This window comes from Sphaeramia orbicularis, chromosome 5 (genome assembly GCF_902148855.1).
Source record: "Sphaeramia orbicularis chromosome 5, fSphaOr1.1, whole genome shotgun sequence".
In the NCBI taxonomy this organism is placed as follows: Eukaryota; Metazoa; Chordata; class Actinopteri; order Kurtiformes; family Apogonidae; genus Sphaeramia; species Sphaeramia orbicularis.
In genome coordinates this window covers 23,205,297-23,231,085 of record NC_043961.1, presented here as the reverse complement: position 1 = coordinate 23,231,085, position 25,789 = coordinate 23,205,297, and the positions used below count along the sequence as shown (strand labels likewise).

The window sequence follows — 25,789 nt, the reverse complement described above, 5'->3', positions numbered from 1 at the left end:
AGGACTCACCTAATTCACTCTGCACATGCTCAGTTTAGTCCTTAGTCCACATAAGAAGTTGTAGTGCCATGAGGCAGACACATCAAAATTTGTGAGGGAAAACATAATTGTGTGGTAAGTAATATTTTTTGCTCTAATTATTTTTGTGATTGCATAGTTTGCATTTGAAAGTTGTGTAATTTATATTTGTGAGATAAACAAAGATTTATGCAACTGTTTATCCACCTGTCCACAATTATCTAATATAAGATTATTATATCCTGTGTAGATCAGTGTTCTTATTTCATATATTGGCCAATATATTGGTTATCGGCCAATATCGGATATCGGCCGATATATCGGATATTGGCTTTTTTTAGCCCCCAATATCGGAATCGGCATCAGCCCCAAAAATCTCATATCGGTCAGGCTCTAGTTGAAATGTCCTCGGGCAAGACACAGGACCCTAAATTGTTCTCAGTAGGGCCTGGCAGCGCCTTGCATGGCAGCAGCTGTCCACAGGTGTATGAGTGTGTGCATGAATGGGCTTTGTAAAAGCGCTTTGGGCACCATGAAGGTGTAGAAAATGCGCTATATAAGCACAGATCATTTATTTGTTTGTTTTTAACTCCTTTTCATAGGAAATCTTTTGTTGCAAGATTTCACAAGACTTTATTGCTGAAACAGAAACATGCCTCAATATCAGTTTTCTCTCAATCCATGTGTCTAAAAATGTCATTTTATTTTTAAAATTGGGTGCAGTTGTTACTCAGGTACGTTTTGGGGAAACACATCGAATGTGACACTGAAACATGAGGTTGTTCTCCCATAAACCATCTTGGCTGTTTCTCAAAGTCAAGGATCCTTCTTTGGTAGTCACTTCCTTCAGTAGAAGAGTCCTTCCTACTAATCACTACACTTGTGAATTAAACGGTTTAGCAAGAGCGCAGATAAGGTCCCGCCTCCCCATATCAGTGTTTCAGTATCACACTGACACATCACAGTTGTATTTAGTAGACAAAATAATAAACATTTGTAAAGGGGTTATAATAAAGAATGGAGTTTATCTGATCTTCTGCAACATGAAACCAACTTATCATCACAACAAAAGCAGATCCAATTATAAACATGTCTCTTTTCATGTGCCTGTGATTGAACTCTTAATTAATTCTTTTTCAGCGTGACTTACTGATATTTAATTCCACAGTATTGCACTTTCTTTTAATCATTTCAATCATTAATGATATTACTCCCTTTTATTATTATTTGATATGTTCTGTCTTCTTTTATCAATATGTCTATCTTTTGGGGTTTTGTTTTCCTCAGAATATTCCATTCACAGATGTATAAGGATATACACTTGTCTTTGTTTATGAAATATGCTTTATAATGTAAATTAACCAAATAAGATTGCCCAAATATAATAATAATAATAATAATAATAATAATAATAATAATAATAATAATAATAATAATAATAATAATACATCACACTTATATAGCACCTTTTTGGACACTCAGATGCTTTACAAACAAAACAAAAAGAACAGAGAGAAAAAAAGAGGCTCAAGAAAATGCAAGTTTGAACAGGTGAGTTTTGAGTAGTGATTTGAAGTTTAAATGCCTATTACACTAGCAAAGGATCTGACTCTTCATACTTTTTTATGTGCAGTTGTGGTTGATTCTTTTATTTCTAGCTGCATTTTTAAAAGACTTGTGTAGAGTGTAGCAGATTCTTAAATAGTGCTGAAAAATTCAGAGGATCCACAGGAGCATCCTTTAAAATCATCCAAAGGAAGAAACAGCAATGTGATATCATGACTCATGTAAATATATACGCCAGTTTTTAATTGGCATGCTATCTGTATTCATTCTGTATGCATACAGCTTTCCACATGTATGTTCACGCCATTATTAGCCCCTGTCCAACCTGAATCAATGCGTCAAATACCAGTTGGGGTTAGGGGTTAGTTTTATGTAAATTGGAAATCTTGACGTAAATTGACACGCAATCAAATGGCATTGAATAACACGCAAAAGTCAAAAATGCTCACGCATAGCACGCCAAATGCCATAAGAACTGCCATGGCATACTACGCCATTTATTGAGATCAGTCTGGAAACAGTCCTGTGGTGGGATCTTATGGTATAGTTTTATGTAAATTAATCATTAAAGGAGTGATATTTTGCTTTTTCAAATGGAGTTATGCATTTTAAAACATTTCCCTGTGGTCTACATAAACTGTAAATGCTATGCTTGGGTCTGAATGCTTCATTAATTCAACTCCACAGGTCCATCTTCAACCCTATTTCTGAGTAATGATACGAGACAGGTCGTTCTGAGCGCTGGCCCTTTAAATACAAATGAGTCACTTCACGCCCCACCCCCTCCAGGTTGTTGAAAGTGCTTCTCTCTCTTCTCAGCTCAAAGTTCGGACATATTTTCAGTATAGACTACAACTGCTGCTGCTGACAAACAGTTATGTCGTACTCTGAGAAATGTTTGTTGGAAGTCTTGACCTTATATGTACAAATGTTGTGACGTAACTAGCTATAAAACATAACAAATTAAGAAGGACTTAAAACCGATTGTAGAAATCCACTCAATTTTTGCCAAAATGAACATAAAGATAGCTTTGCAGCATCTGGAGGGTTCAAATTCAAGCTTTATGAAATATTAGGGTCCCCGAATACTTAAATAAATGTACCAAAGATCAATAAACGTGGGTTTAGTTAAATATGACTCCTTTGAAAGATCCTCCCTTGACTTTGAGAAACACTCCTTTTTCGTAAGCATCTCTGGTTGCAGATATTCAGCCATATTCTATGAAAACCTGGCCCTACTCTGACCTTGACTTTTTTTTCTAACGTTAATAGACTAACCAATCATCTAACCATAACCCTAAGCCATCAACAAAAACAAACCAATCAAGGGCAGAGTAGGGGCAGATATTTGCAAAATAAAGGTGGAAGCACAAAATCAAACTACTGGTCTGCTGATAGTACCTTTAGTCTACCGTCAGTCTGATTAAATAGCTATTCTGTGGGAATGTATAAATGCATGTGTGATCCAAATAGGCAAATTATCATTTTTACATTGTGAAAAATATGCTTCGCTTGTTTGTTTTTGATGTACCAGTTCCCTTAGCTACTGAGTCATAATGTTAATTTTGGACATTAGTAACAGCCTGAGATGTTTTGGCTGAATGTCAAACTTTGACCAGCTAGGAGTGCAGATACAGTATATCATCCAGCTTTCTGTGCATCTTGAAAAACTGCACTGACACAAGATGCTTTCACATCTGGGTATCAGTCATGAAGTGCCATTGATGCAGTCCTGAAGCACGGCTTGTAGCACAAGGTGATGCACTCACTTGTCAAAGTCATGCAGTGTAGATTGTACAGTTGTGAGTGTGAAGTGCATCTTGCTGTTGCCCTCCGTATTATCTTTCCTTGAGAACTAACGCTGTTGAATGTAGCTCCATACAACCTCTCTCATTAACTATGCTAATTACTAAAATCCCTATCTGTAGAGACACAACACTCAGGTTTTCTTTTCTTAAGCCTGTCTGCAGGAGATTAGACCTGCCCTGCCTAAAGACCCGCCAATGATGCAAATCTCACTGATCTAAATCCTGGAGCTATGCTCTAATGCCTCTGCGTCTGTCTCAGGTCCTCAGCTGCATCTGGCTCTGTAACAGACAAATGTCACGTCTTTCACCATACTCTAAAGCTATGGCCGTGACCTTAGCTTTTAAGAGCCAAGGTCACTGTATATGTCAGCAACAGGAAGGATCTCTTGTGATATTCTTACAGCCTCACATAATTTGTTGTGGCTGAATGATCAACAAGGTTTTCGATAATTTCAAAAAAGCTCCTGAACTTTATATATGTATGCTGCAGCTGAAAGGCAGAGTTCAGGATAATTGATCTGAATACCTCTGTTTATAGTGTAAATGCAGTGGATTAGCAGCCAGTGCAATATTTGAGAGCAATATTAAAATTCATGTCAAAGAGCCCTACATTGTAATGCTGTTTGCAAGAACAACATCACTACCCTACCATTACGTTTGTTTTTTTTTTTTATCTAAATCTGTGGAAGCAGTTTTAATAAAAAGATGAGAAATGAAGTAGCATTTACATCCAGTCACTTGTAAGAGATGGATGACTTTCTTAGTTAACGCTCTAATGCTTCATGAGGCATGCTACTGTTACATGCATGTGATTCACACTGGCCTGTTTATGCTGAAAATGCACATCAAATCTGCTTTTTAAACCCCTCCATTTACTTTACAGTGCTTCGCCTCCATCACAGTTTACCGCACAGTGCTTGTCTACATTTATGAGTTGCAACTCGGTAACAGACCGCCACCTCATTAGCAAAATAACACTCCACCGCAATCAGGATGGCAATGATTTTGATAGTCTCTTTGCGCACTGCTCTCTCTGATTCAGCCTGTGCTCACAGAAGTGGACACCATAAAGTTCCCTTTTAAATTCTTCTCGGATGGTTTGCTAAATAGATGGGCAAAAGAGTGGAGTTCATAACCTGAATGGGAACTAATCAATTACATAATTGAATTAGAGAACTGGCAATCTGTTAATTTCTTAAACATTTGATAATGCCCCTTAAGGAGCATTCTGGTTAATTAAATCTGCAGTCATTTGTCGTCACTAATAAGGCAGTGTCATTTCAAAGGGGTTAGGGTCTGGCCATGACAAGTAATGAGGATTTTAACCTCACTAGACATCTGGGGATACTACTGTATAATTTGAGCTGTTCAATGGCCCTGGAAACCACAGTTGTGCACTCTCTGTGCTTGGCAATATAGATGTAGTGATATGAACATTTCATATCACGATTATTGCGACCAAAATTATCACGGAGATCATTATTATCATTGGTATTGTTGGAATTGTGCTCAAAATATTCAGAAAGCACTTATACACTCACTGAAATAATTTAACCAAGTTGTATTTTGAAAAATAAATAAATAAAAAACTAGAAAAGCACTCATAGAGCGTAGACCTCTGCCAAGGCAGATCAGTGCCCCCCCCCCCCCCCCCCCATTGGTTCCTTGTGCCAGTATCAACATTTCCTGAAATTTTCATCCAAATCTGTCCATAACTTTTTGAGTTATCTTGCACACGGACAGACAGACAGACAGATAGACAGACAGACAGACAGACAGACCAACGCCAGCAAATACATAACTTCCTTGGTGGAGGTAATAATAGGCACAATGTACTTTCTGTTGGCAGAAACATTCAAATATTAACATGTAAACATCAAACATACAAATGTGTGTTAAAGATGTCACTTAGAGAGAGAGAGAGACAGAGAGAGAGAGACAGCTACCCAGAGCATCAGCCAGTGACAGCACAGTGTCACAGAACGTCAGCCAATGAGAGTGCACCATCACAAAATGCCAGCCAATGACAGCGCAGCTAGCCAGAGCGTCAGCCAATGAGAGCGCAGCGTCACAGAACGCCAGCCAATGAGAGTGCAGCGTCACAAAACATCAGCCTATGAGAGCGTAGCGTCACAAAAGGCCAGCCAATGACAGCAATACAGTTAATCTGATTGATCGAAGATTTGCTTTCAATTCAGAAAAAATGTCTGAATGGCAAAATTGACATTATTCTGGAGACATTTCTTGCTCAAGAAAGATTCAAAATTCAACATGTGCTATATATTTTTTAACGGTATTTCATCAGCCACACATGTCTTACAGTTGTAATAAACAGTCTGTTCATGCAGCCAGAAAATAATTGATTAAAAGCGTAAGTTGTCCATAACACTGCGAGATTATTTTTTTTGTCCATATTGTCTAGCTCAGGAAAGATTATGGGATTATGCTCTTGGAGGAAAAATGCCCAGTTTTTACAACCACACATTTACACATTTTAATAATCAAGAAATAGACCCATGCAAGTACTGTGAAAAAGTCTTAGGCCAACATTAGGTTTGTCATTTTGTACAGTTCAAATGACCACACGTAGGCATTTCTCAGTTTCTGTCTGTTTTAGTCACATGATACACACAGGAGTTAGTACTTGATTGCATAACCATTGTTTTTGATGACTTTTGATGGTCTAATATTTTTTTCTGCGACTGTATATAAAGTATGTACAGTAGTAAAAACAAGTCTCAAGGAAAAAACAGCTTCTATAAACCAAAGTATTAGTTTTTAGTGTGACCTCCCTTTGGTCTTTAATCCTTTTATTCAGACAATATAACATTTATTGCATACATTTTCTGATGTTTTATACCAGGTTTCATTCATCACATCAGATGTTTCTGTTTGTGCAGCATCTTATGATGGGGTCAGGGGTCACATTAAATATTTACTTTAACTTTTCAAGCCCATTTAGTTCAGATTTTTGTGTCTTTTAAGGCTGTGCACACATTTTCTGTATTTTCCCATTGTATCTAACGAAAAGAGAATGAGCAATAAATATGGAGAACTCGGCAAAAGCATCAAAACTAAAGGCTTTTGCCTAAGACTTTTCACACTACAGTATTTTATACACTAAATACATTTTATACATATGTTTTATTAGAAAATAGTTGTGTATTTAGATTTATTCACTATATTTATATCAACACTATATTTCATGAGATCTCAAGAGTTTAAAATGAGCAGAATTATGTAGAAAAACTAAATCAGAACCAGCTGAAACTTTCTTTTAATATAAGCCACCTTTTTAGATTTAGATGTAAGTAAAATTGCAGTGACTTTGCTAAGAGGTCATTAAAAGAACAGTCACAAGATTCCCAAAATGACTCTCAAAGAGCCTTTCAAAAACGTCACCTGTTATCTTCTCTTCTTTGTCTCAAAGCTGTGTCAAATGGGTCACATCAATACAGAATTACAAAGTCTTCATGAATATGCCTGTTTCACAACTTCTTTTGCTTCAGTGGTAGCAATGGCAACAGCATTTTTTTTTAATACTTCAAAGACTCTCAGGAATCAATACTGGATTGACATATTGAAAATTTCCCATGAAGTAGCCTATATGCTCTATGTGAACCCTTAGAGATTTGTTCATAAAGTGATGTGATGTCTGTCCTGTGCTATGAAAATATAACTCAATATTCTTATACTTACTTTATATAGGTCTTTATGGCGCATATGTACATTCGGAGCTGAAAAAATATAGATTTTTGATACTTTGAAGGCTAGTGAGTGATGACAGCTTTTGTTCAGATCTCCTACAAGGTTACTGACCTTCTAACACAGCTACTTCAGACATGTCTTCCACACATTATCAGTGAAAGCATTCAGTACGGTGATTTTTTTTCTGCTATACTGGAACAATGGATTGACCTCCATACAGCTGGATAAGTTTTAATCACCATGTCCAGTAGGGGTGTGCCAAAAAATCGATTCATATAAAAATTGTGATTCTCATTTACTACAATTCAGAATTGATTTACAGTATCCCAAAATAGATTTTAAAAAATAAAAACAATCCACTGGCAGTCTGCCTCCAGACGTCCTGACGTCATCACGCAACTGGTTCTGGAGCATACGCATGTGTGGTAAGCACCAGAACAAAGAGGAAACTAATGGAGGAGATAAGAGAAAGTCAACTGGCCCTGTCCTCATTGAAGGCAAAGATTTGGACTCATTTTGGTTTTTACTGATTGCCCGGGAAGACCGAGCTTGACATGAGCTTCACAGTGTGTAAGGTTTGCATAATGCAGATTAAGCACTTTGGGAACACCACAAATGCACGGGCTCACATCAGCAGGCATCACCCAGAGCTTAAGGACGCGGTGCCGAGTCAGCCACCAGCGGCAAACCAGCGCACACTGCTGTGCCTCACCAAACTCCCTGCCAACTCTGAGTGGGCAAAAAAAATAACCCGGTCTATCGCCTGCTTCATTGCCAAAGACTTGCGGCCTTATAGTGTGGTGGAGAATGAGGGGTTCATCCACATGTTTCAGACAGCGGAGCCACAGTTCGCCATACCATCCCATAAAGTTTTTTTTCATTGTTTTTGTTTTTTTATCCAAAATCATTTTGAATCAAAAATCAATTTTGAATGGAATCGTAGCCCCAAAAATCGGAATCATGACATAGTAAAAGACTCCCACCCCTAATGTCTAGCATGTACAGTATGCTATCTTCTTTAATACCCTTCCGCTGCCTTCCACATCCACATCCCATAGACGAAGGCAGCGGAATGGGGTCAAATTGACCCCAAGGAATACACAAGGGCTAGGTATGTGATATCAGAATGCAGGGTAATTAATGTAATCAATACATTTAGCTGATTGTATTGTTTCTTTGTAATGTAATTATTGCTCAGTCCCAGTATGTAGATGTACTTCATGGCTTATCTGAAAGGTGGAGTGTTAAACTATAGTGCTGATGAAGTCCTTTGCTAGATAAATAGCTGTGTTCAAAGATAATGTTCTTTTTAGTGTTGCCAACTGTCACAGCACAATCACAACTTCACTCATTCTTGGCTGCATCCTGTCTAGCTTCACTTCTATTCAAGAAACAAATGTGTCTTTTGACCTGGGATGTCAGCCCCTTGAATTTTTGAGTGACAGATTGACGAGCAACACAGCATTGACTGGCTGCTGTTTATGGGCCTGATCAAAGGTGATTGCCTGCTTTGTAACCTTCCCCTGTAAATTAAGGCTTATAGCTCTAATAAATTTCCAACGGAGCAAGAACTACTCTGTCACATGGCGAGTTTTTGACATTGTTCCACTCGTTCATAGTTATAGAGACAACTGCCTTAAATTAGCCTTAGGATATTGACTCCTTAAGTCGAACACAAGGGCAAATGACAAAGTAGTGGCACGTCTTGAGATGACTTTGCAAAGTACCAAGATCAGACATTCCCTCAGTGATGACACTTCTCACAACAAGTGGGGTTTGACATTGTGCATCCTGTTCTCACACAAACATGAGACTGCACAAATTTCGTACCTCCCATGAGAAGTCCTGATGTTGCATGATGCTGATCTGAATACCATATGGGCTGGTTGAAGAAGTGTTCTGGGAGCAGCATTCTCTTCACCAAGATTTCGTCCTTCAGTGCCACTCCTGCATCTGTACAACTGCAACGAGGTCATGGCAACCTGATGCAGCTGCTGCTGAAGCACTGTCTGTCCTCTGTGTGTCTTTGTGTGAGGGCACAATCACTCTGCGAAGAGAGTCACCGTATGGTCACATTGTTTACTCAGCACATTTTGACGTTGCTACTGTTCATTTGTTTTATTGTTTTGGGTTTTTTTTTATTTATGAAAGGCAATGCAGTTTAAGCCCAGATTTAACATTCTGCATCCTTCCTTGTCCTAAGGGTGTAGATGCCCTGCCTTCATTCAATCCCTAAAATAAAGCAGCTTAATTGAATTTTAAATACCAAATCTATTTTGCATGAAGAAACAACTTGTCATTGATCATTATCTTTGTGGATATTCGTTGACTTGTTTATTTATTCAGGGACAGTGCACATCCATCAGCAGTACTGTAAATGTGCCGGTGCTAGTGAAAAAGCAAACTTTTAACTGCTGTTCCTTGGCCAGATGTTAAATTAACCGATCAACAAAACAACAGTCGAAGTTAGCACAAAGAAAGGAGACGAAATCACGTAGGTTGTATGTAGATTAAGGCAGTGAAGACAACTAATGTATAGCAGCATTGTACAGACAAAGTGCAGTTTCTTCTTCACATTGGAGCAAAATAGCTTTCCAACACACCTCTCTTAATCTTTACTTACTTAGAGGTTTGTAGTGATTTATTTTTCAAACTGTGCACTTAAGAAGTCAGTACAAATGATATGTATATTGTTATTTTGTCTCTGAATGTGTGTCTTTGAATTTAATTCATTTGGTTGTTGGGGAAAAAAGATAATTTGATGTTCGGAAAAGGTCTGTGACTTCTATTTTCAGGTCAATTCAAACCACTGGAGTTATGTTTATATGTGGTGTCACGAAATACACCAAACAAATGACATGTTTTTCAGCAGCCATTTGTGAAATTTGAGTTATTGCACTTCTTGGAGGATCAGCGCCACCAGTTGTCAACCAGCTGAATAGTGTTAAATCAATAGTAAAAAGGCCTGGGTGTATCATCTCTTACTAGTGTGCAGGAATAGGACTCATCTGAAAGGGCTGCTTACTTATTTAGTTATTTATTAATTTATTTTGCGTGCTATAGTTTAATAATGAATTTCCATCCTCTTTGAAACACCATTATGATCTGCCTTCAAGCTGTGCTTTGAACAAAAATAAAAAAAAATGTTAGTATCCACCTTTGCTACATTGCACTGCCATGACATTTTGTGATCACTCGCTGAATGTCAAGACTCTTGCTACAAGCCTGCTGAAAGCAAAATTCTTTCACGGAATAAGTGCTTCCTCAAAATGCCTTCAGCTCTTTTCTCCTCTGCCTCATTTGAATTTTCTTGTTAAGGATTTCAAAAGGAGAGTTCCTTTGCAAGACTGGAAAACACAATAGATAAAGTGATAACATGTTTTTCTTTTCGAGTGGTGTCACATTGATAATTGTAGTTTTTCTAGACTACAGTAAAACAGTAAAATGAGGTTCATACCTTATTTGGCCTTTTTTGTTTCTCACACTGAGGTGTCGATAGTGAGCCAGTCGTTTTGTGAGTATGGCTGTTGGTTGATGAGATCTGTTGCTAACGTGCCCTCCTAACTTCTTTTTTTTCCTTCTTCTCCATGTATTAATAAGGAATATTGGTATTTATCATTGTCAACACTTCCACTGTCTAACCACTGCGCCCCACTTCTTGTCACTTGAATGCATTCATAAGTAAGATCTTGAGTGCTTTTGTGTGTAAAAGTCACTACTTTACCCCATCTATGGCCCATGTCGGGCCATACAACTTTGTTTGTGCCTCTCTCCTTACCAGTGCACTGCGCATATCCCATGTGGATCTATTCTTGTCTTCTTTCTGTGTATGTGTATTAAGCTTAAGTAGAGCAGTAGTTGGGTAGAAGGAGTGGTAGCATTGTCTCTTGAGTGCTGCTGATGATAATTACTGTAGAGAGAGAGTCTCTGGGGACTGTAGGCCAGCTGCCTGCTTGCATGCCTGCCATGTTGCTATATTGCCATCCGCCACTTACTGCTCTCTTCCAAGGAAAACCTGTATCCCAATTTTATTCATCACCTGTCAAAACCTTGACATAACAAGCTCTCCAACCAGGGTGAACATGTATGTCATTTTGTCCATAGCCTCCAACATGAATCTTCGTGGTGTTTGGTGTTTGATTAGTGGTTAGAGATGGGTGGCACAAGAAATGCTACAAGTTGCATTCAAATGTACAGAATTGTTACTTAGATTGTGACAGTGGCAGAGTTGTGGTTTAGTTGAGATTAGGCACAAAAACATCTTGGTTTGATAAAGACAAGATTAGGACTGGTTCTGGACGATACATTAGCCTCATTGCCAGTACTTTGCAATACGTTAGGGATGTACATGATTAATCGATTAGTTGAGGGGATTTTCTTTTAAGAGTCTAATAATTCGGGTTTGGGGTATGAGGAGATTTATGCTTTACTTAATAACATTGAACTAAATGTTATGCAATGTTTCCCACAGAGTCCTCATGTATCAATAGCCCCTTTTCCACAGCAGGAATTTTGATCATTTACCCAGGATTTTGAAAAACCCTGGCACATCTACATTGAAATTACGTGGGGAAAATAATTTCCTTCACCCCTAAACTTTCCCTTGGGCAGGGTTGAATGTAAGAATGCTGATTGGTGGAAGACACTTGGAGCATTTCGCACGTATGTTCACCCACAATAAACCAGTGTGTAGCTGCAAATTTGTTTATTTCATTTCTACAAGCTTCACCTCATTTGTGTTTTGATCATTTGAAAAATGGAGCACAAGAGGAGGATTGCTCTGTCCAAGGTCTGTTGAGCGTATTTGCCATGGAAGAAATTCAGCCAGACTGGAATTGACCCAACGTTTGAATAAATTTTCCGGATATTTGTGATGTGGTAGAAACACAAACTACTCAGATTACCAAGAATTCCAAGCTAAATCAATTTCTGGGCATGTTGATGGAAATGGGGCTAATGGCCTGTGTGTGCGGGATGGGTGTTTGTTAATCACTGTTCATGCTATTGCTAGTCATCTAGCACAACCAGAAAATGAGAGCGGGGCAAGAAAACCAAAGAAATGAAGTAATAGACTATTGAAACTATATTGGCATTGTGTGGAATAGAATACAGTGAAATTTTAGCTAATATATAGTGTCAGACAAAAATAGGCTAGTTATTTTGTCCACAGTGCCTTCACAGAAAGCATATAGAATGACCTTTCCCAAAATAATTGCAGACAAATAGTCGCAGCACTTGTCAGCTCTCATGTTTAGTACGTTGAAAATGACGTTAAAGGAAAAAGTGGTTGGTACTCAAGATACTCAAAACACAGTTAAACCAAGATGACTTTTTATGTAAATATATTCAGTCGTTTTTCTAATACACTAGTGAAGATTCATGAATTCATCACTATTCATCTGTTTTTTTCCAATATTGTGCAGCCCTTAGTTGACCATCACAGTTGTAACACTAAAAATTAGATAAATTAAAATTATTATAAATGTGTTGATACATTTTTATTTTATTCAACTCTCTTAAGAAGTCAGTTCTTCCATCATTTTGATAAACCAAATGTCTGAAAATTGTGGTACCTGTGAGCCCCAGGAATGAGGAGTAGACTGATGAATTTATCTAACGTTGACTCAAAATCTGAGGCAGCATTGATTTAAATTACTGAATATATTACCATCTTTCTACAAAGTGGGATTTTGAACACTTTGCTGTTAGCAGTTCACAAAAAAATCATTTTAAGCAGGCCAGCTGACAGGATAGGATGTGGTAATGCTCAGTAGGAGTAAAAATTGACCTCTTCCTTTGGATTTCTGTGCAATAGGGTAGAATCATGACTTTTTATGAAAGAGCCAGATATTTATTTTCACAGTTGCTTGTCTTTTTTGTGGATGAGCGCATATTTGTTACTGTTTCTTGTTGTTAATGTGGTCTTTGCAGAAAATGAACAAGACCTTTCAACCACACGATGCATGAGATGTCACCTCGTACATCACCTGATTGTTGCTAATGCCGTGATATTTCTTTTTTTTTTTTTTTCAACCTATGAAGCGTTTAATTAGAGGATTATTGTGTAAAGATAGATGCTGAAGGCTATATGTATAATAAATTATTCCATTCCATTTCATTCCATTCATTTACTCCATTCATTTGTTTTGAGCAGAAGAAAAAAACAAAATGTTTATGTGTACAAAGAAATTTTTTTTTTAATTATCAAAAATCTTTGTACAGACTGTATGGGCAAGAACAAACATCACATATACTAATAACATTATATTTGCACTTAAGAGTCCATAGAGTAAGAGCAGAATAGTAAACTGTGAATAAGTGCCCCATAATAAATAAGATGGCGAATAAAAAAAAAAAGAAAAAAAAATGTTACCCATCAGCGACAGTGTCATCATTCAACATTAAACATCAACATTTATTAATACTAAGTAACAATCAACAATTCATCATAATTAATACAATAATGCAATGCATTTCATTTAGATTTTCTCAATTATTTGTGTATGTTATTGCTTTTTAGCTTCGTTTTCTGTTATATCTTGACTGATGACCAACATTATGGACCAAATACCAATATCAGTATATAGCTAGTGTGACTTACTGGAATTAGTCCTCTGGAATAAGGGTGAATATTTCCATTGTGCAGTGGCAGGATTGCAATGTTCCTTCCTTTTGCTATGTGTGTGTTTTTGCTTTTTGATATTTTCCCCTGCTACATGAAAGAAGAACAAGCTGCACAGCAACTACACACTGAAAATTGCAAGTTTTGACTAGAATGCATCTTTTATATGACATTTCCTTTTGTGGGGATTTCGTCATTTAGCACCACAAAACATTCCTTCATGCGTAAACATTCTCCCCAAAACAACTTTCCTGGACTGTCACAAGATCCTTTGATTAGTGCTGGCCAAGAAGCTGCCAAACAACCCAGACAACTTTTACCCCCATTCGAGAAAAATACTGGAGAGTGCCAGCCCTCTGTACAGTACTAGCATAGTGCTAACAGAATATGGAGAAAGGTCTTTTTTATGCAGGCTAATGTCTACTTATGAAGTCCAATTATTACTGTAGTGCTGAACCAGAGCCCATCTTTGATTCAGATTATCTCTGGGCTCAATATGTACTAAAAAGTGCTCGAGGTTCCTTTCCATTCTCTGGTGTTTTGCCCAAGGTAACTGTCAGTGCCTGCAGGGAGACCGCCAGCCCCACTTGACTTCTCCAGTAAGCAGCAGTTGTTATTTTTGGGATGTCTATGAAGCTTCTTTTCACCATCTCCTTTCCATCTCTTTGGGTGACAGAACAACAATCTCAATTGAGGTCTGACATTTATATGTATAAGTTTTCCTGGGGCTGGTTTGCAAAGAATAGTAGTAGGTTTAATGTTTGCTGCAGAGATATGTGATAGGTTTGGCAGGAATTGAGAGAATATGGCTTTTCTGTTTCACATTGTAAAACTAGCTTTCATGTCATTATTATATCATCGATCAATTGTTTCAGTTGTGTATGTCTGTGTGGCGAATATCTTGTCACTGAACTGAAAATCATTATGTCATAAAATGTCTACAACTTTGTATGCTTGTGTGATGTTTAATAGAATTTCTTTTTAAGTTTGTGTTCTGGTGCATGAACTGCTGCATAAACAACAGTCCAAGCGCAAAGTAGTTGTGAAAATGCATGCTCACTGATGGACTGGTAAAATATGTCCATTTGGAAGAGAATTTGAGATTGACTCTAATGTACGGCAGCACCAATGTTACAATGTTACAACCAATGTGTCCTTGATAAGGTGGAACCCATGATCTAAGTACCAGTCAGATTGCATTGAGATATGTCTTGGCTTCAGATCTTATCTGAGTGGATCTGTCAGTAAATGTGTCTCTGTCTCATCACATGATACTTCCTGTTAGATAGACATGTAACCAGGTCCTGTGGCAGGCTCTCGTTTACTTTAGTCAAATATAGACCAAGAGATAGACTGACAGATGGAGACATGCACCCAGGCAGCAGAGCTGATCCCCCCCAAAGGCAAACGGTCTGAATGGCAAGGGAAGTGGATGTTTTAAGAGAGCAGGAAGAGCCCTGCCCTGCAGGTACCTGACAGCAGTCAAATGAGTTCACAAAAAAGAGAAAAGTTATTCTGCACTATTGCCTTGTTAAGGCTGAGGGATATGTTCTGCTAAAGTGAACATGTAGGAATAAGCAGCAGGCGGAAAAAGAGTGAATTCTTGCAGTCACACAACCAAACATATACACAAACCCTTTGCCAAGTTTTACTGAGTACCAAATGGGTATAGACAGATGCAGTCTGTCCATGTTCATTTTAGTTTTTTTTCCCTTCATGCTTTTCAGATTTTATTATTTCCTTATCTATATTGTTGTTGCACATATTAATGCATACATAGAGTCTTTTTGCTGGCCTGCCTATGAACTGCTCCAGATGCTGTAAGAGTCACTTCAGCACTACTGGCTGTTGTAGAGTGCTATGGGGACAGACTTAAAAGCATTGTGCTTATGCACTCATACAAACAGCAATAAACAGCAATATGAATAGGATAGTATTGGAGCTGAGATGACCCACAGATACCCCTTATTACAGTATTCAGTTATGCAAGAAAAGAGGCCAGTATGGATCAAAATGTGCTGTTCTTCAAGAAAACAACCTATTTTGGCTCTAATGAAATCTCCTGACAAGTTTAATGGAAAAACCATGTGAATATAGTATGCTGTGGCACAAGGAGCATTATTTGGCATGAATTAAGTTTAATAGTTAGCAGTTGTATTTTCATTTGAAGCCCAGTGGTGACTCTGCTTAGATTAAAAAAGGTTTAGATTTGCTTTTCACCCATCGGAGTGACCATTTTAGGCTTATATGCTTTTAATTGCTGATAACTACTAAAGGGTAGTTAGGGTTACATCCACTTTTTATGACTGAAAGACAGTGCACTGACTCCCATCTCATGTCAACCCCTTCCATTCCTTTTGTTGAAGATAAAAAGGAATACAGTTGCCGTGTCGTTCTTAATCAAAATGTGGGTTAAACATACAGTGGATGCATCTATGCACAAAAAGCATCTTGGTTTGTATAGACTATTTGTTGTTGCAGTTTGAAAAGTCTTCAGAATATGACTCATCAAAAACATTGCTTCTTCTTAAAATTATTGTTTCAAACAACAGTTTTCACAGAACTATATTCTTTGATGTGGTTGTTTCGGCTGGCTGTCTTTCTGTGTGTCTGCCAGTATTTTTCTCAGTTTATTAGGATTCAGATTCTATTTGAAGGTGCAATCCACTGCTGAGATGTTGTTCACTGCATTGTAGTTTGTGAGTTTGTGCTTTTGTCCATAAATGCATTTTTTCCCACTGCTAAGCATAGAACCAAGCTGCAGTAGTTAGCCATTTCCTTTGAAAAAAAACAATTTTTGTTGTGGTTAAGAGCAAAATATTGATTGTGCCATCTAAGGCTCAGTTGGTGGCATGGAGCATTTGATTTTTCTGCATTGAAGTACTATTGAAAATGTATAACTTATAATGTTTCAAAAGCTAGACCATTACCAAAAGACTTGCTACATAATATATTCCAGCCGCATCACATGTTTATCATCTTCAGCATTATAATTTTCCCATATGCCTCTGATCTTTGTTCAAGTGCCTTTGAATAACTCAGTCTGCTGTAGCCCTAACAGATGAATCAGGTCTATCGAAGTTAACTTAGTCAGCACCATAATGCAGCGCAACCCTGATGTTATTATTCTGTTAGTTTAATATTCACACTGAAGCATCATTTACATGCTGAACCATAATTTACCTTGCAGTCCTTGTTTTCCCTTTACTTTAATGGCCTTTCTCTCCTTAACGACTCCCTGAAGATCTTTCCTGTGAAAACATTTGCATGCACACTCACATGCTCATATACTCAGACACACCTACGCACATCGGATTGCTACACTAACATAGCCGGTGTGTCTCTGTTACATTAAAAAGCCAATTTCTTTTTAATAGCAACAACAGCTGGAGCTGACAGGGCCTGTGTGTGCTGATGGAGCAAACGGCTCCGGAGTTGTCCTGCAGCTTAGACCTGGCTGCGTGCCTCACTACAGCGAAAGGAGGGAGAGAAAGAGATTGGAAGAAGATTTGGAATGTTAGATTTGTTTTGTCAGTGTCTAATGTAAATGACCTCAGCAGATAATGCACAAGCTTAGGTTAGATAAATGTTAAACTCAAGCAGAAAAATTGTTATCTTTATCTTTGTAATCTGATTGCGCACTGAAGATTGGTGCCCTATTGTGCTAACCATCTCTCATGTTTATGTCACACTTTTTCTGCCTCCTCCTTCCCTTCCCCTCCACTAGTGCACCTGGTTGAGTCCCAGGAGATGGCTGAATCTGCAAGAGTACCAGAGCAAGAAGCTGATGCAAGAGAGTGGCGTGGCCGTCCAACGCTTTTATGTGGCCGACACAGCTTCTGAGGCCCTGGAAGCTGCAAAGAGGCTCAGTGAGTAGAACAGACACACATGTACAGGGTGGGGAAGCAAAATTTACAATGAACATTTAGTTGTTTTTTCTCAGCAGGCACTACGTCAGTTGTTTTGAAACCAAACATATATTGATGTCATAATCATACCTAACACTATTATCCATACCTTTTCAGAAACTTTTGCCCATATGAGTAATCAGGAAAGCAAACGTCAAAGAGTGTGTGATTTGCTGAATGCACTCGTCACACCAAAGGAGATTTCAAAAATAGTTGGAGTGTCCATAAAGACTGTTTATAATGGAAAGAAGAGAATGACTTTGAGCAAAACTATTACCAGAAAGTCTGGAAGATACTATTAAAGAAGAATGGGAGAAGTTGTCACCCGAATATTTGAGGAACACTTGCACAAGTTTCAGGAAGCGTGTGAAGGCAGTTATTGAGAAAGAAGGAGGACACATAGAATAAAAACATTTTCTATTATGTACAATTTCTTGTGGCAAATAAATTCTCATGACTTTCAATAAACTAATTGGTCATACACTGTCTTTCAATCCCTGCCTCAAAATATTGTAAATTTTGCTTCCCCACCCTGTATGCAAACAACTGTACGGTATGTTCGTCAGTATGTCAGGTTATCATTTTTTAAAACTATCCATCCATCCACCACTTCTTCCTTGGGAGGGTCATGGGGGTGCTGGAACCTATCCCGGCTACCTATGGGTGAAGACAGGGTATGCCTTTGATGTGTCACCAGTTCATCTCAGGGCTGACGTGAATAGACCAGCAACCATTCACACTCATATGAGAACTGTTTAATGTAGGGTTTCCTCAGCCTTTTTTGAGCCAAGCCCCACTAACGGCATCATCAGCCTACTGGCGCCCCCCTAAGCCTGAAAAATTTTGTGGGACAAGTAAGGCGATGTACCTGTATGTTGAGGATGTGGTGGTGGGTTATATAGCTCTGTAGAAAAAGCTGCCCTCACCTTATCATTGAGTACCTGCTGCCCCCCGAAAATAAATTTGTGACCGGCTATGTGCTGGACCCCTCCCCCCACTCACGGACCTCAATCCGTCGTCAATGCGGACCTCAATACATAATTCAACAAGTAACGTGACACACCTGTACGTGGAGGTCGTGACAATAAAGTTGTGAGAAAGTGAGATCCTCTCACCTGATCATTGACTGTCTGCTGGCCCTTAAATTTGCAATAACAATGTTGCTACCCCCCCCCCCCCCCCCCCCCCGCCCACGGACCTCAATCCAATTCGAGTGATTTATAATGAGAACCACTGGTTTGACGTAATAAAAATGGACTCTATACCTTCCTTCTGTTTATATGTTGAATGAAAAAGATGTATATTTTGTCAAACCAAAGAGCCAGTATCCATCAGAGTAAGGTTCAAGGTGCAATTTTCGCTGCCCTGTATCAAAATCTATAATGAAATTTATGTAGAAGTCCTGAATCACAGAATCTTTGTGCACAGACCAAGTAACAAACAGATGGGTGACATGTTTAAAGAAAAAACCTGATGGGAGTGGCCTCTTTATTGATGACAGTGCCCTTAACCATAGGGTACCGGGACTCATTGAGTGGTTTGATGATCTTAAATATGATGTGAATCTTATGTTACTGTTTGTCCTTCACTGCCAGCTCATGTCAGACTATGCCAACCTGTCTCAGCCCTATCATTAAAACACCAAACGAGGGACTGTGTTTTACAGGAATGGTGTTCATCCTTAAACAGAGTTCAGAGTTATAGAATCAGTGCCATTTTGCCTTCACTCCACCTGTCTGTATCTGATATGGAAAAACTAGTATCTGATGTGCAAGTGTTAGGCTTATATCTTGTATTTTCTATCTTTTAACAGTTGAGATTTTCTTTCGGGTCATGTTTGCGCTGTTATTTTGAGAGAACTGCATATATGGTTAAAAGATTTTTGTCTTTAGCCTACTTACAGTAGCTGTCATGTATTAATACCATTAAGCCTCCTCTGACTCAGGTTAAGTAAAGCTGTCTTGGTATGAACAGAACATGAATTTCTCTTTTGTAGAACTAAATCAACACATGGACATGCTGACAGCTGAACCATATTCAGACCTTGACCACATTTTTAGATCTGGTGATCACAAAACATGACGTCATGGCTGAAGGGGCTCTCTTGTTTTCTCTCTTTTCACATTACTCTCCAGTTCATATATGGAGTATATTGTAGAGATTTACATATTGATCATTTCTTCATTGCGATACTATGGAAAATTGCTTGCTATGTTGTTGTAGCATTCTGTATACAGTAATTTGTTGTAATTACTGTGTAATTTTACTGTTGTAAACTGTGAGGCCTTAATAGTCTTATTTGTGTTGCATGGCTCTTTGGCTCTGCTACAGAATGTGCAAATGGATGTGGCTAATCAGGGCTGAAGTTTTATCATGTTTAATCGCATCTTTATGCTGTTTGCTTATGTGTGAAAGCCTGTGTTTCCTGAGCTTTGTGGTCTTGCCTTCTCTGTTTTTCATCATGGCAGTCAGCCGAGATAATTTGTTTCACAGCGTCTCATTTTCATTTTCTCACACTTTGGATGTTTGCATGTGTGCTCACTTTTCCTTGTTTTTTTTTCTAGTGTTTTTATAAAGTGACGGAAATTCACAAATGCATTGTACTTTCATGAACAGAGACAGTTTAGTGCACATCTGTATGCACCCACATGCCTTTCTTTTCCCTTACCTCACCTGCTCTGTCTTCTTTTCACGCACCAAACTGCCCGACACACACACTCTCACCGCATATTTCCAACTTTAACTCTTGTTTTATTTTATTCACTGTCCTCTCCAGATGCAGCAGTGGCTTTCTGATAGAGTGTCCAGGTTGGTTGTCAGCCAGTGAGGTGCCACTCTTACTGCTGCCTCTGGGCTCCAGCGCCTGGGGTTCAGCTTTCAGAGGCCCTGGTTACACTGCAGACAAGGATAAACTGAAAGGAGGAAGATGATATATGTTGTTTTTCATGACAGTAGCTATACCAGTAGGGGCAGAAATATAGAGCCTCTGTATGGATCCCAGGCTGGACTCAGTTTTTATTTACTTTGGGTTTGAATATCTTGTTAAACATGGTAATAAATCAGACAGGAAGTGCTTTTCTTGTTCATTTTTTACTGCATCTTTACGTTACATTAGGGGGAGAAGAGAATTCAATACAATTCATGACCTTGATGTTATTTGTCATTGGATCTTTGTCAGATTGCCCACTGCTGTAGCGGTAATTAAATAACTGTAGTTGTGAAATATTTTATTATGTTGAATGTTTGAAGCAGTGAGGAGAGGATTCAGAGTTTATTTTGCACTCAGTTGTTTTTCAGATATAGACAAGAAACAGGTTTAATTAGCAACAGTGCACTCAGATGAACTCAACTGTGACTGTGACAGTTAACAGCAGGAGTGTTAATAAATACTCAGCTAAACTGAAAATCAACAACAATGCGAATTTCGTTGGATAGAGTAATTTGCATTAGCGTGGTATTTAACCCCTTTTTTCAGATGGCCAGAGATACTTTACTTTCACATCTTCTTTTAACTAATACGCTTCAGTTAGCTATACTTCTGCGTGTGTGCGAACAAATGGTTGTTGGCTCTTTATTAAAGCAAGTTAGTGAGTATCCACCAACGCCCTATTTATTCAGATATACACTTTGCTACACGAGTGGGCACAGCTCACTGTTGGGCCATGTTAGGTCACACGTGAATGTGATAGAGCGTCAGAGAAAGAGGGAGATCAGTAACTTCTTTAACTATGATCTGTCGGGCTGAAATTCAAACTGAGGCTGCCAAGCTCTAAATCCCAGGGGTTGTGAGAGGGACGCTGGTTGTGCGACGCTAGGCTGGATCGAGCTCTGTTTCACGGCTCTCTGCAGTTGAGGACACAAGGTATGGATGGCTCCGTGTGGAGGATTCGGATGGTTGGGGGTATCTCAGCTGACCAAGAGCGACTCGAATGGATTTCTGTGTGGCGCTGATATCCTACTGCGAGCCCTTAGTTGCCTCCATACACAATAGAATGAACCACTCAAGCGTGGAATTACAGGCACAGATGAGTGACATGCGTTGGGCACATGCACATCAGCTAGTATTCTCCTCTGTGCTACACTCACTTAACCATGAAGTGGTTAAGCTGACAGTTCAATTGCAGCCATGCTATATCGAACCTCCTCTCATGTACCGGCGAGTGGTTCAGCTCTGGTAAAGTGGACACAGATTGATTTGTTCTATTACCACAGAGGACAAATAGCTGAAAATCGTCCTCCTTCGGTATCGAAATGTGCGCTGAAATAAATAAATAAATAATCATGGTTCGACACAGACCATTGATTCCCTGTAACTTTAAGGACAACTCTTGGTGGGGGAGTTTACACTGGCAGATGGGTGACTCATAACCAGCTAATGGATTGTGGAAAGCAGAGTTTGATTTCTGCGGCCCCATACTGGGTGAACAGCGTGGGGAGTTATCAGAAAGTCCAAAGTTTTTAAAACGTTTGCTCCACTGGGACATTGAGAGAAAGACACTCTAACTTCTGCTGTCTGTCCGAAGCTAATGACCCAAATCTACTTGTCTCCCCAACTATTCAAGGCATTTATACTGAGTGACATTTTTTTGTAACAAACTTTTTCACCTTGAAGTTGCATAAATTTAAGAACTGCCTTCCTTAAAAGAGTGATACTTTGCTTTTTTTTAAAGTGGAACTATGCATTTTAAAATATTTCCCTGTGGTCTACGTAAACCGTTAATAATAATAATAATAATAATAACTTTATTTATAGAGCGCTAAGTGCATAAATTTAAGAACTGCCTCCCTTAAAAGAGTGATACTTTGCTTTTTTTAAAGTGGAACTATACATTTTAAAACATTTCCCTGTGGTCTACGTAAACTGTAAATAATAATAATAAGAATAAGAATAAGAATAATAACTTTATATAGCGCTAAGTGCTTTGACAGACAAAGCAGAAGTGTGCCCTTCTGCTGCAGAATACAAGATGCAAGCAAAGACACTAAAACAAAAAACAACACAATAAAAGAGATATGTACAGCAAATATGAAAACATGACACTCCAAAAAAAATTTGAGTCAATCAAAGTAGAGAGGGCAGAAATAATGTAACATGACACTGTCAAATCAATGTAAAAATGAAGGAGTGAAATAAAACAACGTCTTGTATAACAATATAAATGAATAACCAAAACGGGGTCAAATTAAATATTCCACATTAAGAAGGGACAACATCACATAAAGACAAGTCTGAAAAAATCTGTTTTAAGATTTCAACCAACAACTGAATATTTTAGGTAATCGACTCAAAGTTTGGACATATTTTTAGTATGGATTACAATTGCTGCTGCTGACAGACAATTATGGCATACTCTGAGAAATGTTCGTCAGAAGTCTTGACCTTAAATGTGTAAATGTCATGACATACGAATAAATTAAGCAGGAATTAAAACGGGTTGTAGAAATACACTCGATTTTTTTGCTGGAATGAATATAAAGAGAGCTTTGCAGCAAGTAACAAGAGGAGATTAGCAAGTCATTACTTTAAGGTTATTAAAGGAGTGATATTTTGCTTCTTGAAATGGAATTATGCATTTAAAAACATTTCCTGTGGTCTACATAAACTGTAAATGCTATGCTTGGGTCTGAATTCTTCATTAATTCAAGTCCACAGGTCCATCTTCAACCCTATTTCTGAGTAATGACACCAGAAAGGTCGTTTTGAGCGCTGGCCCTTTAAATGCAAATGAGCCACTTCAAGCCCCACCCCCTCCAGGTTGTTGACCGTGCTTTCTGTCACGTTCAGCCACTTGCATTCGCTAATACAGCCAACAACTGAACATTTTAGGTAATCGACTCAAAGTTTGGACATATTTTCAGTTTTTACCACAACCACTGCTGCTGACAAACAATTATGTCGTACTCGGAGAAATGTTGGTCAGAAGTCTTGACCTTATATGTGCAAATTTTGTGATGTAACTAGTTATAGATGTAATAAATTAAGCAGGAATTAAAACGGGTTGTAGAAATCCACTCGATTTTTGCCGGAATTCTTACTATATAATACACATTCTGCGTCCCATCGATGTTGCAGCACAGGAGGGCGTTTGTACGGATTTTCCTCAGCCTTCACAGACCCGATCGCTGCCAAACTCGCCAAATGAATAGAAATATTACCTGACTATCTACTAGGCACAATTTTGTGTCCATATTCAAATGTTGTCAGGTATGCTGGGCGATTTTAGCCTCTGTCTACTTTGAATTCTTCATCCCTGCCGCCATTTTCGGAAGCGGTAATGCTTCCGTTCATGAAATTTCTACTGCTAGCAGATGATGCTACAATGTGAAGGCTGCATTTACAATAATTTATAGACACTTTTCACACACAATGGCACCTTATGTACAATGCCGCTAGTGAATATAAAGATAGCTTTGCAGTACCTGGAGAGTTTAAATTCAAACTTTTTGAACTATTAGGGTCCAAATACACAAATTAATCTACCAAAGACTAATAAAAGTGGGTTTAGCAAAATATGACCCCTTTAAGTGTAACAGAAAACAGTTTAACACACTTGTTTCTTTCAAAGTACTGACATTTGTCTCTGGTTTGTCACCACTTTCAATACATTCAGGTATTTGCTCTGATCATAACGCATCCGCGCTGCCAAGAAAGTGAAAATGTTATACCACTCAGCAGTAAATGGGGAACGTACTCGCAAATGTCTGTCTGGCAGAATCAATTATTGATGTTTGTAATGTGCTACCTATTTGAGGAGCTGCTAAACTTGACAGCAGGATGTCGATTTCTGTACTTGCCAAACCTATGAGACGCTGAAATGCAAATGCTAGTTGTACTAAGTCTTTATACTGTTTTTTTTTTTTTTTTTTTTTTTAACTGTTTTGGTTTAACTCAGTGATTCATCTGGGTCATTTAACAAACACTTGAGTGTGAACGTACTCAAGAAAAAGAGCACCCCACTTCACACACCTATTAATAATAGCATCCATGCATGAAAAGAAAAAAAGCACAATGTCTTTGGTTGAAGATTTAAGTAAAACAAAGTGAGTTTATTCAGTCATAAACCAGAGAATTGTACAAATTAAGAATGTAATTTTATGGTGGCATTATATGAAAGGTGAAGGGATTATAGAAGTAATTTCAGATCAACCTAAGGGGAATATGATTATTTTATGGAAATACATTCACTAGTTAATATGACAGTTTACTCTAAAGCATAAATATCACCCATATCATGGCAGAGGGAAGCTATAGGATTATGAAAGTCATTTGCATATTCTATGGAAATCATTCATGTCTGCTTGTCTTTTAATACATCTTGAGATTTTTGATGTAAATGTTTGAACCAGCTGTGGTGTGAGAAGAAAGGTCAACAAATCAAGTGATTACAATGACAGCCATCATCAAATCATGGAAGTTTAAGTGAACATATGGTGAGTCTTATGATTGTTACAGCCTCTTGCTTGTATAAGGTAATATCTTTTTCATAAATTAAAAGAATGACATATGGTACAATTCCAATGTCATACAGTAAGATATCAATATTTTTTTTTTTTTCCTGTTAGATTGTTACGAAGACCAGAAAACAGTAGACAAAGTTTGATTGTTACAGTAGACAAAGTTTGATTGTTACAGTACCCATACCCAGTAACTCTATTAAAAGGTGCAGACCCTATTGACTTAAGTAGTTACCCTCCAATTTCCACACTGTCTATTTGTGAAGGAACAATTGAATTTTAGTTTTTATCTGAAAATATAATCCCCAGTCAATTTCAGACAGATGTTCTGGCCATAGTTCAATAATGGCAGCTGTGTTGGTCACTGATTTTATTAATAAATCTCTCACAGCAGCCAGCACTGCACTGCTCTGTTTGGGAATTTGTCTAAAGCATTACTGACTTGACAGATCACAAACTACACTACAAGCAAAAAGTTAAGGATATTTTTAATTTTTGGGCTATTTTTTTCAGTTGGGATTCTTGCACTGCGCTTTTCTTTTTTTTTTTTTTACTTTTTTGTGTGTGAATTGAATTGAAACAAATTTTTTAATGACCAGACAGTTTTTTTTTTACAAATGGCAAAAACGACAAAAAATTACAAAAAAAAAAGAAATATTCTTAACTTTTTGTATGTAGTGTACATGAATATAGGAAACATAGTG

General features: G+C 38.1%; 1 protein-coding gene across 1 annotated transcript in view; it reads left to right on the top strand.

The window, feature by feature from the left end:
- The window catches only part of suclg2 (succinate-CoA ligase GDP-forming subunit beta), a 147,912-nt gene that overhangs the window by 5,338 nt on the left and 116,785 nt on the right, over positions 1-25,789 (top strand). Inside the window, exon 2 of the mRNA XM_030134834.1 lies at positions 17,450-17,591. Coding sequence (XP_029990694.1) covers positions 17,450-17,591 — 142 coding nt within the window. The remainder of the gene's footprint in view (positions 1-17,449; positions 17,592-25,789) is intronic.